At 40.7% G+C, this 12,569-nt stretch overlaps 1 protein-coding gene across 5 annotated transcripts in view; it reads right to left on the reverse strand.

Annotated features, from left to right (window-relative positions):
- Window positions 1–759: 759 nt before the first annotated feature.
- Window positions 760–12,569, reverse strand: part of GSE1 (Gse1 coiled-coil protein) — a 486,799-nt gene continuing 474,989 nt past the window's right edge. For all 5 annotated transcript variants that reach the window (XM_015422344.1, XM_015422274.1, XM_015422567.1 and 2 more), the window contains 6 exons: window positions 12,010–12,280; window positions 10,761–10,868; window positions 9,534–9,908; window positions 7,878–8,147; window positions 2,685–2,788; window positions 760–2,511 (listed from right to left, as the gene is read on the reverse strand). In XM_015422344.1, coding sequence (XP_015277830.1) covers window positions 2,377–2,511; window positions 2,685–2,788; window positions 7,878–8,147; window positions 9,534–9,908; window positions 10,761–10,868; window positions 12,010–12,280 — 1,263 coding nt within the window. In that variant the 3' untranslated portion in view covers window positions 760–2,376. The remainder of the gene's footprint in view (window positions 2,512–2,684; window positions 2,789–7,877; window positions 8,148–9,533; window positions 9,909–10,760; window positions 10,869–12,009; window positions 12,281–12,569) is intronic.

The following is a 12,569-nucleotide window of genomic DNA, read 5'->3' on the forward strand; positions in this document are numbered from 1 at the left end:
AATTGACTGGGGAAGGCATGAGCAGTTAAGGCAGAGGGAAAACAATGTCAAACTGGAACAGCAAGGGTTCTCACATTACAAATATATTCCTCCTGGAAGTGTGCAGATCACATTCACATAAAATTTGGTGCTTGTCCCTTTAAAAACATACTTTTAAAGTTTATTTAAAAATGAGACAAACTAAAATGTTATGTGTATTCACCCTTTATAGCAGACTTGGTAGCCATACCACTTAAGAATTGAAGTGAGAAACAGACCTAACAGATAAGGCTTTTAAAACAAGAGCTTTGAGCTCTTACATTGCATGTTTGCAGACCAAATATCAGTTGTCACATGGAGTGGCTCTAGCTGATCCATCTCAAGTGAAAAGGCCCTGTATTCTACCAATTTGTGTTCTACTGCTACCAATTTGATAGTTACTCATCATTTGTGGATGGGAAAGGTAGCAAAAACTATTCCCCTGGGGAAAAATTATTACCACTGGGTTTCACTAAAAAATAATATTTCAGGGTGGGGGAAGAGAAGTATTAACCCAACCCAGCTCTTGGTAACTAGTCAGATAACTGATTGTTGGAAATAACTGCAAGGACCCAGAGGTTACAGGAACTGTATTCAAAGGGCACATACAACCTTTGTGGGTACTACTATTCACCTATTTGAGTCAAGAACACAAAACTAGGTAAGTACAGTGCTTATGCCCTCTTTACATCTGAACATGCTTTTGCACCTGTGATCCCACACTGCAAGGGTATAATTAATGTGACTGTTGTTTGGGTCTTTCCAATGCATTGGGCACACCAGGTGCCAATGAAGTGGGAAAAACCTATAAAATCTTCTCACCATATGGTCACATAATAACACATGCACTGTAGTATTGCAAGTCTGTACCACACTGAAGTGACTGTGTTTGTGAAGGATCACGGATAGCTATAGGCATGAATTATAGCCCCCCCACCCTCTGTTTGCTCTTTTGACTGGACTGAGCTAATTCTGTGGAAGTCCTTAGAAAACTAACAGCTGCTTGTGTGATTGCAAGTTGTGTTGGTACACTGAAAAAGTATCCATAACTAACAGTGCTACCCTAAAAAGACTTACGCCCTTCTAAGCCCATTTACTTCAATGGTTTTAGAAGCGTGTAACCCTTTTTAGGGTGGCACACTGTAAAGCTCTCAGACCCCGATCATTTTATTCCCTAAAATGTTGGGCTTCTCAGATTGAACTCTTGTTTCAACAATAGCTGATCATCTGACATTCAGTGTTTTATGGGCTGGGTGGGGAAGGGGAAGGAGTGGGACAGAAGAGAGAAATAAATTCTGGGTCTTCAAGCAAGAGAGTTCTGGTGCTACACATTGCAAAATATCTAAAAGTGATAGCACGTGCCCCAGTGGAAAGCTTTTTCTTTAAAATTCTTTTTAAAAACACTTCAATATTTGTTTCATGTCCTGACCAGCAGCAGTACAAACACTAAAAGCAAGCTATTTTTGCCAAAAAAACAAAAAGCAGAAACATATTGAAAATGGCAAGCTTTTTATAACAATAATTAAAGTAATAAAAACATACAAATTTGTTTTAAATATATACACAGTACAAGGCTGAAGCACCTCTTTTTAACTTTAATTGCAAAATCTTTGTATGAAAATTCTACCCACTGGGGTACATAATTTGTGTGTATTGTATGTATATCACTGTTCTGTACACATCCTCCCCTCCCCAGTAATAAAAATGTACCTTCAGTTTATTTATTCGCTTTATTTTTCAAGTGAAGTGCATTTCCAGCAGAAAGCTGATTGATGCATGGGAAGTCAAGTTTGGAAGTTGCATTTGTCTTCTGCTAGGCCCATTACTCTGCAGGTATTTATTTCTGTATCCAAAATATCCAGTTCATTCTCTTAAAAAAACTGATGTGTACCTGGTTTCCTCTTGGGTTGAGAAATATATTTCAGCACAAATAAATGGGCAGATCCCCCAAACAGCAATTGTACTAGTATGGCAACAAAAATAACATATGTATGGAAATGATCCCAGTCCCTTCAATGGGAAGTGGATGTTAGTGTCATTGGTGGAAACTCTGCATTTAAAAACAATTTTTAAAAAGGCAGGAGGAGGGAAAGCACAGGAAAAATAAAACTTTTAAATTTAACCAAAACTAAAGTTCTTCTAAGTGGATTACTTGTAGAGTTACAAAATTCAGTTGCACTGAAGTCAAGAGAAGGGTGTGGATTTTCTTCCTGGATCCTATAGTCCTTTGCTTCATGCATGGCACATTCTTGCTCTCTTTTTAAGCTTCAAACCTCCCAGTGAAAAATATTAAATATTCCAGGTAATAAAATAGATTATTATTTCTATACTATAGGTTCGGCCTAGTGCAAGGGAGTGTCACCTGGGATACCCCTTGAAATAACTTCTAGACCACTGCATTGCAGGCAATGCAAGGCACTTTCTCAAGTGATCTAGTTCGGCCTGAAGTCGTTCCCTTTCGGAGACAATCTTCTGCTTCTGGTTCCTTAATTCCTGCATATGAGAAAAGACATTAAAAAAAATAAATGTAACAGCAAAGATGCTTCAATAACCAAGTCCCATAATGGAATGAAAAATGTACAAGAACTGAGATACATTAAGCCAAAAGGCTCTTTGCTTTGCCGTTGGAACCTCTGGAATATATGTAAACACTAATCAATACTCACCGTCATCGTGTGTGACAACTGTTCTGCTGTCAGACTGAGACTGTAGTGCTGAGCCTCCAAGCGTCTGCACTGAGTTTGAAGCACTTGCCGTTCCAGGTTTTGCTCTGCAAACAAAACAGAGCTGTTAGCGGCCCAGGGTAATTTTGTGAAGGACCCCCCCCAAAAAAACTGTTCTAAAGAAGCCTGTGCATGTAAAATGGCTCTTTCAAAAACTGCACTTCCTTTCTTAAACAGAATACCAAACTTTTAAAAACACGTTTCCACAGAAAGGAAACAAGATTATGAATATTATTTAGCACCTGAATAATTAGTCCATGGAAGGGAGCACACTGCATAGATAGATTTTACTAGATCACTCAGCCAAAATCCATGAGTAAAAAAAGGGGATGTTTACTTAATCTGCAAATTCCAACTACTGCTGAAGTAGTAACATAATCTCAAGTCTTAAAACACAGTAAATGTAATGTGTCTTGGAGATCTCCCGTCTCTTATTTTGGTTTCTGTATCTCAGAGCAGGATATATACTGAGCAAGATGCATCTCAAGAGAAGAAACGTGCTGAAGAATTCAGACAGTTTTGCAGCTCCTAAACACTCAAAGGTTTAATTCCTGAATAAAGTTTTTGGGAATGGAACTCACTTCCTCAGATGCAAGATGCTTTAGTTCACAAAATGTTATGCTAAAATAAAAAGATAGTAGCCTTTTACATGCCACAATACTGCTTATTTCTGATACAACAAACTAACATGGCTATTCCTTTGGAATCTGAGGAATTCAAAATAGTCTGATCTTTAAAATGAAATAAAAACCGGATGGTAGGCAGCTTTCAGTTTATGGAAAGACGTTGCTGAATCTCCTTTGATATTGCTATTTGTACTTTTCAGTTATCTAAGACAATTTAAAGCTTTTTCATAAGGATCCGAGATATAATTAACTTCCAGGATATCAGAATTGTGTGATTTATGCCTGCAATAAAAAAATAACTATATTTTGCACAGAGTGATGGAGGCACAGGAAGCCAATATGGAGCAATTCTACTGTAACAAAATCAACGTGATAATTTGCAGGCAGGCCACTGAGTAACTTGCATCTGGGCAGGATGGCAACAGAACGCTATTGTGTGCTACACTGATTTCTCCAAGTTGGGGAAGGATCTGGTCATGCTTTCTTTTATAATAATTTTTCATCTGTGTTCATTTGTTTCTCCACACTTTCTTTTCTTTACTGCATTATTATGACCAGAATGGCAATCACTTTTGTTTAGAAAGCTGATATGCAGCCTCTCCAGAGACCTGCTTGAGGTTGCTCATGATATAAAAATTATACTATAAAATCATAAAACTAACAGTGTTAAGAACTATCAATATTAAAACTAGCAAATTAAATCTGAGGACAAAAACAACAACAATATTCAGCAGTCTAATATGAACTGTCCTCATCCTAGAAGCAGACCATAAATACAGCTGGAAAAGATGGAACCCTTTTGTTAAAAGTTTGGGTAAAAAAATGTTTTGGCCTGGAGCCAAAAGTAGTTTTAAATCCAGATGCAGCATAATTTTATAAAATAACACGTATTATACTTAATCATAAATTATTCTAGATAGAAAAGACCTTACAAGAGCAAAGAGATCCCTACTGATTTTTTTAGATATTTGTTTATTTTTAAACAAACCTTTTAATTGAAAGATTATTCAAAATTACAGTGTTCATAACAGAACAAATAAAAATATTTTAAGAACATAAGAGAAGCCAATGTTGGATCAGGCCAATGGCCCATCCAGTCCAACACTGTGTCACACAGTGGCCAAAAACACCAGGTGCCATCAGGAGGTCCAGCAGTGGGGCCAGGACACTAGAAGCCCTCCCACTGTTCCCCCCCCCCAAGCACTAAGAATACAGAGCATCCCTTGCCCCAGAGTCCCTATCTATACCTTGTGGCTAATAGCCACTGATGGACCTCTGCTCCATATACTTATCTAATTCCCTCTTGAAGCTGTCCATGCTTGTAGCCGCCACCAGTGTTCCCTCTAAGCTGAGTTAGTGTGAGCTAGCTCAGTTTTTTAGCCTCTGGCTCACACATTTTTGTCTTAGCTCAGGAAGGATGGCTCTGAAGCAAACTAATTTGTGCAGTAGCCAAATTGCTCGCTCACAAGTTTAATGCCAGTAGCTCAGAAAGCAGCATTTTTGCTCACAAGACTCCAGAGGGAACATTGCCACCACCTCCGGTGACAGTGAATTCCATGTGTTAATCACTCTTTGGGTGAAGAAGAACTTCCTTTTATCTGTTCTAACTTGACCACTCAGCAATTTCATGGAGTGCCCACGAGTTCTTGTATTGTGAGAAAGGGAAAAAAGTACCTCTTTCTCTACCTGCTGTATTCCATGCATAATGTTATAAATCTCGATCATGTCACCCCTCAGCCGTCATTTCTCCAAGCTAAAGAGCCCCAAGCACTTTAACCTTTCTTCATAGGTAAAGTGTTCTAACCCTTTTATCATTCTATTTGCCCTTTTCTGCACTTTTTCCAAAGCTATAATATCCTTTTTAAGGTGTGGTGACCAGACCTGTGCACAGTCCTCCAAATGAGGTTGCGCCATTATGTACACAGTATTCCAAATGAGGTCACACCATTGATTTATATAGGGGCATTATGATATTGGCTGATCTGTTTTCAATACCCTTCCTAATAATCCCCAACATAGCATTGGCCTTTTTTATCACAGTTGCACACTGTCTAGACATTTTCAGTGAGTTATCTACTACAATTCCAAGATCTCTCTCTTGGTCAGTCTCTGCCAGTTTGGACCCCATCAACGTGTATTTATAGTTAGGATTTTTGGCTCCAATGTGCATCACCTTGCACTTGGCCACATTGAAGCCCATTTGCCACGCTGATGCCCACTCACCCATCCTCGATAGACCCCTTTGGAGTGCCTCACAATCCTCCCTGGTTTTCACTACCCTGAACAACTTCGTATCATCTGCAAATTTAGCCACTTAATTGCTTACTCCCAACTCCAAATCATTGATTAACAAGTTAAAGAGCATCGGACCCAGTATTGATCCCTGCGGTAACCCACTGCTTACCACCCTCCACTGAGAAAATTGCCCATTTATACTCACTCTCTGTTTCCTATTAATTAGCCAGTTTTTGATCCACAAAAGGACTTGCCCTTTTATCCCATGATTTTTGAGCTTACTTAGAAGCTTTTAATGAGGAACTTTATCAAAAGCTTTCTGGAAGTCAAGGTAAACAATATTTATTGGATCCCCCTTGTCCACATGTTTGTTCATCCTCTCAAAGAACACTAACAGGTTAGTGAGACAAGATCTTCCCTTACAGAACCCATGCTGAGTCTGCCTCAATAGTTTTTGTTCATCTATGTGCTTACTAATTTTTTCCTTAATAACAGTTTCCACCAATTTACCTGGTATCGACGTCAGACTGACTGGCATATAATTTCCCAGATCTCCTTTGGAACCCTTTTTAAAGATGGGAGTGACATTAGCTACCTTCCAGTCCTCAGGAATGGAGGCAGATTTTAATTAAAGATTACATATTTTTGTCAGGAGATCCAGAAGTTCACATTTGAGTTCTTTCAGAACTCTTGGATGTATGCCATCCGGGCCTGGTGATTTATCAGTTTTTAAGTTGTCTATCAGTCGTAGAACCTCCTCTTTCGTCACCTCAATCTGACTCAGGTTTTTCAACACCCCTGCTGAAATCAGCTGTTCTGGAGTGGGCAAGCACTTCTTATCTTCCACAGTTGAAGACAGAGGCAAAAAATGCATTCAGCTTCTGAAAAGGCTACCTTGGAGGTCCTGGCCTTGAGTTTCTTGCCCAGAAGCCTAAATGTCTCCTCCAGGACCTCACGACTGCATTTCCCCACATTGTTGGTGCCAACATGCACCACGACCACTGGCTCCCCCCTAGCAATATCTACCAGCCTATCTAAAACACGGGTAATGTCCGCTACCATCGCACCAGGCAGGCAAGTCACCATACAGTCAGTACACGGGTTTGCCACCCAGCTGTCTACCTGCCTAAGGATCCAATCACCAACTACCAAACGCCCCCCACCCACCTTGCCCAGGGATAGTTCCTTGGTGCAAAAGGATACCGGTTCATCAGCTGAAGAAGAGGTCCCTTCTGAGGGCACATTCCCCTTATCCTCAGCACAGTGCCCTGTTTCTCCTTGACCCTCATACTCCCTGACAGCGGTAGGGCTGCCAGATCCAGAGTGGGGCATATCTAACAAGTCCCCAAGAGTCTTCTCCGTGCACCTAACTGACTGTCTCTGCTTCTCCAGGTCAGCCACCTTGGCCTCAAGGGAAGAAACTTGTTCCCTGAGAACCAGGAGCTCCTTGCACCGAGCACTCACCCATGACTTCTGTCCAGTGGGCAGATAGTCATACATGTGACACTCCATGCAAAACATTGGATAGCCCCCAACCCCCTGCTGGCATTCTGGCTTCATAATTGCTTTTAAAATAATTAAACATAACCCCCCTTTTAAAACCCTTTGTATTTATGTTGTTCTCCTTGTTGAAGTCTACTTACCTTACTGGGATCACCAGTAGGTTAGGGCCTTGGCTTTCTTGCTCTTCCTGGGCTTCTTACAGAACCCCTAGTCTAAGAGTCCCTAGTCTAAGAGCCACAGGCAAAGAGCCCTTTAGCTCTTGTGCCTCTGGCAAGGTGCTGCCTTAAATAGAGGCCTCCCCCAGCAGATGGCGGGGCAGCAGCTATTCAAACTCACCCAGGCACTCAATTTACATTCAAACAATGACCCTTTCTCACCCTATCTCAAGCAGCCAAGACTCTGCAACAACTCTAATCCCTTCCACACACTCCCAAACACAGTCGTCCCACACAATACCCTCAGTTTATTTTGCCTGATAATAAACTAGTATAACATCTATTATAATCTAGTTCAAAGAGATAGGTAGTTAACATAAAATATAAACCAGCAAACATCTGATTGAAAAGGTCTGACAAATCCTAAAGCATATCGTCCCATTTCTTTGCTAAATAATGATTTAAAGATCTTCACATCCCTATTGATTTTGGCCATTTACACAATTACTAAAGACTTTAAGCTTGGACCACCTGCTTAATTTTCTCTCCTGTTTATTATTGAAAACAGACTTGGATTGCAGTACATTAAAAAAAAAATCTACATCTGTTTAGCTTACCTTCTATATGTTCCTGGTAAGCTTCAAATATTGCTTCAATCCCGTGCCATTTGGGTCTCGGGTAGTCATCTTCCTCCTCCTCCTCTTCCTCTTCCTCAGAGTCAGAGACCTTGTCATGTTGTTGTGGGATGAACCCCTTATGCTGGGAATCTTTCTGGCCATTTTGCTGTGGCAGAGAGATCCAGTTTGAGGTCTGCAGCTCCGGAATGTTATAATGAATGGAGGCATCAACTTTGTGGTTATGTTCTGCAGAGTGTGCCATTGCATTACCTAGAAGCCAACATGGAAGAGAAAAACATCTACATATTATGTGCCTACAGCAATTATCATTACTGTATCTAACAGTAAAGTGGGTAACTTGTGTTTGCCACAAAGGCAGCAAAAACCAGGTCATCTACAGACAAGGTATCTACATACTCAGGGGACTTCTCAGGTATGGAGAAACACCAAAAAAAGTCACATTAATTTCAAAACTAACAACCAGCTCCCCTAACAGGCTAATGAAGATAAAGCAGGCTCCAGGAGGCATCAAATGTTGAGAGCAGTCAGGAGTCACTTAAAACAAAAACAAACAAACTTGTGGGAAGAACAGAACATGAAGAGGGAAGAAAGAAGAATAAAGGGGAGAGGGGGAAAAAAACCTGTCACGGTCAGAAAAAAAGTAAGTCAGACAGGAATCTAGGACACCAGCTAGCCAACCTCAAATCAAGTGCCTGACAAATTCAATACTATTTCTTTCAAAACGGGTCTCCCTAAAATGACATTAGTACTTTTTAACAATTTCTACTCAAGATGTTAGTTCAAATGAAAGGTTTGTCAGGAAGATTAATGCTCCTTATTCAATGCAAGAGCCATTTTCCTGGGAATTTTACTCTCTCGCTTGGAGCCACTCAGTGAAAACATTTATGGGCCATACCTTCAGCTGCTAGATCGGTTGTTCCTATTGGTGGCCTTAATTTTTTTTTATTATGTTTTCCACTGACAGCTGCCATGTACACACTAGTAATTTTATATTCTGCACTCCTACCGATGAAATTAATGAGCTTTTCATGAAGTGAGCTATATATTCAGTGTATTTCATGAAGCTATCATTTCTTCCACTGAAATTGTTCAGGTTACGCCAGCAATACATGGCATTTGATCCAGTGATTATAACATTTTATTTAGGGAAGCACACTGTATTTGTGTTGTGAAGTTGGAACCTATGCCAGGTACTTAGATCTGATTTTGGTTTTTCCACAACGGTAATTTTCAAGGTGTTTTTTTTTTAAGACAAAACAAAAACATGTTTCTGTCTTTTTCTGGAATGCGCTGAAACAGATAGAAGCACTGTTGACGGAGCAGATTATTGAATGTACATTTGAAGCAACTTTGTTTGCAGAGAGCACTGAAAAATGGATTGTGCAGAAGACTTCATTTGCATTCACAAATCGGCTTGAGCTGGTTTCTTCATCTGCCACTCTGCAAATCCAAAATTCCTCACTGCAAGCACTGTACACACAAAGCTAGAGTTTAAGGAATTAGAAGTTAACTTCTGGCAGAAGAGGTATATCTTTGGAGATCAAAACTGGGCTCTAACTCTGTACCCACAATTTGTAGTCTTGTGAATTTCCTTCCCACTCATGCTGTTACTTCCGTTTCCCTTATTCCTGTTACCTTTGTGTTTCTGCAGTGCTTTCTGTGTAGACTGCAATACGGACTCATGGAACTGATGTGCAAACTCCTCAGCTATAAAGGGCTCCCATGGCTTGTTCTTCCCATTCATACTGTGCGACAGTGGCACAGGGATGTCTTTGGGCAAAGGGCCCCGGACGTAGTTGAGGATGCTCAGGCTTTTCTTGACTGTATGCCCATCACTCAACTTGGGCTTCTCAATGGAGGCAGGAATAGTCTCCTTGGCTCTCTGAAGCTCCTGTGGTCTCAGCTGTTCTATTCTGCTGGGCTCAGCTGTCTTCTGAGTCTCTGGCAGAGAAGCAGCAGCAATGCCAACTGGTTTATCTGATTCCACAGCAGTTTGCTGCACTTGTGGCTCTTTGGCAAGGAAAAGCAAACAACAGCATTAGTTGGAGTAATGGAGAGCTTAGACAGCAGTGCTTTCTGGTATAAATGCCCTTTCTTGAGAAATGCATGGCTAAACACAAAATTTGGAAAAATAAATACAATTATGCAGTGGTGTTCCACTGAGCATATGTTGATTAGTTAACAGAAGGAAATACAACAGAAACCTTGTTTCAGTTGGGGTACACATAAGCATGGAAGAATTATGGTTTTCTAAAATCAAAGGACACTTACAAAATCCTCTAAAATGCCTTTGTATCACACACAATGTATATGCTGCCTCTCCAGAGACCTGCTTCAACTTAAGAAGGGCCAATATTAAAACAGAATGTAAAAACAGAATAAAACTACATCCAACAGCGTAAAATAATATCTGTAAAACTGTGCTCAGGACTGCAGCATACCATAAAATCAGCTTTAAAATATGGAATCCCTCAGTTAAATGCCACCAAAACAGTTGCATACAACATGGTCCTTCTGCACTTGCAAGTACTGGCACTATGAGGCACAAGGGGCATTATTTTTCAACATTGCTACAACATAAGCAATCATAAAGAACTAAGTCCTACTGAAATCAGTGGAACTTCATCTGAGAAAGTGCTGGATTGCACTGCACATCTGTTTCCAGAAAGTACTATACTTGTCCTTCTTTGGCAGACCAATAAGGACAACTTTGGTGAGATGCAACATTTCCACATTTCCAAACTGCCTCTGGTTTACACTAGCGAAGTGTCACAGAGAGAGGAAAATCAAGCCCACCAGTAGTTTCTTTCATCCATAAGGAGCCCTAAGCCCATCATCTCCTTGCTATTCAAGGCCACTTACCAGCCTGGACAATGGTAGGACTGTCCCGTGGCGAGCTTTTCACTGTCACTGCTGTGGAGGCACTTTTCTGTTTCATTGCATGGAGCATCTCTACTAGTTTCTCTTTATCTGTGGGATGGGAAGCAGAGACAAAACCTGGCTTTTATTCATAACACAGCCCAGGGAAGTACTCTCTTCTTCTGGCTTATGCCAGTAAACCCTATTAATTACCTTTTGATTTGGACTCTTGACTCCTCTGATACCTTTCAGTGGTGGGGTGATCCAATCATTCTCCAGGCAGCTTCCTCCAATGGAAGAGCTACTTAATTTGGAGGAAGACTAGGGGCTCTGGGGCAAGTGATGCTCTGTCTTCTTGGTGCTTGGGGGGGGGGTCAACAGTGGGAGGGCTTCTAATGTCCTGGCCCCACTGCTGGACCTCCTGATGGCACTGGTATTTCTGGCCACTGTGTGACACAGAGTGTTGGACTGGATGGGCCTTTGGCCTGATCCAACATTGGCGTCTCTTATGTTCTTATGTTCTTAAGACTTCAAACTTGAGCCAAAAGGTAAATTGGGGGTATAAATACTTTAACAAATAAATAAGTAAATTCTGTTCAATTGACTGGTAAGGATAGGGGTGGGAGCCACTCCAATGACTTAAGGTTTTTTTTTAAGGGTTCAAAGTGCTTTATATGTGCAATTAATGTACATTTTATAGCTGTCCTGTAAAGTAGGCCAGTATTATCTGTATTACAGCTGGAGGGACTAAAGAAAAGAGGTTGTTTGCCCAAGACTATCCACCAAATTCATGGAAGAGCTGATAGTTGAACTGCATGCTTTCTCTCATGTGCTACACCACCCCACTAGACAGTTCTCTCCTGGATAATGCAGGGGCATCCACAGGTTAGCAATGGCCACTTGCTGTTCTGATCAAGGCCAAAACAATTACAAATACTACATATTTTCCCAGTCTCTATTTATTTGGATTACATCAGTTTTCAGAAGCCTGCAGCCCATTTCCCAAACAGCCCACCTTTTACTACATCTTTCCTCACTTTCACATACAAGTTTAGATAAATTTGTACAATATTTTTCTATGCAGAGATCTGAGACTGTTTGACACTGAGTAGGCACAGCTGCAGTCTGGCCACTAGGTTCTAGAACTGAGACATTCCTTCATATGTCCTTTGAACTCAGTGGCCACAGTGAGATCTCATCCTCCTTGTTCATGGAAATATCTATATCCCCATCCCTGTAAATGAAGATATACCTTTCCTCTTCTCAGCGCTGATGTGAGTTAAATTGAAAGTCGTGAGGAACCGCTTTTTCTCCTCAAAATTCGGACTATTGTTCATTTCATCAGGGCTGTAACGTGTAGAGAGCACAAAACGGGGAGAGGGTGTCCGACGTTTATTCTGGACTGTTGGTGGAGAGGGGCTTCTTTCTCGCAGCATTCTCCGCCTTTTTCTTCGTTTTTGAGTCAGCAACTCCTCCTTCTGTTGTTGAGTGGTCAGTCCAAAAAGTTGCAAGAATTCCAGTTTCTGGATGAGCAAAACAGGAAGAAACTTTATCAAGCTTTTACCCCCTTAAAGTGCATATCAACTGGTGCTAATTGTACCAGATATAGTTTTCTTGAGAGTACTGTTTTTAAAGGAAGCCACAGGAAACTATCATTTTAAAAAAGAAAACATAACACCTTAATGTATCTTCTTTTAAGAGAAATTTGCTCCCTGGTTTCTTTCAGTACACAAATATACTAATGGCCTATCTATTGGCAATATTCAGGCAACCAACAAAAGTAAGCAGAACATAGTTCAAGTAGGACTGGAT

Source organism: Gekko japonicus, unplaced genomic scaffold, assembly GCF_001447785.1.
Source record: "Gekko japonicus isolate JY-2015 unplaced genomic scaffold, Gekko_japonicus_V1.1 scaffold420, whole genome shotgun sequence".
Classification (NCBI taxonomy): Eukaryota; Metazoa; Chordata; class Lepidosauria; order Squamata; family Gekkonidae; genus Gekko; species Gekko japonicus.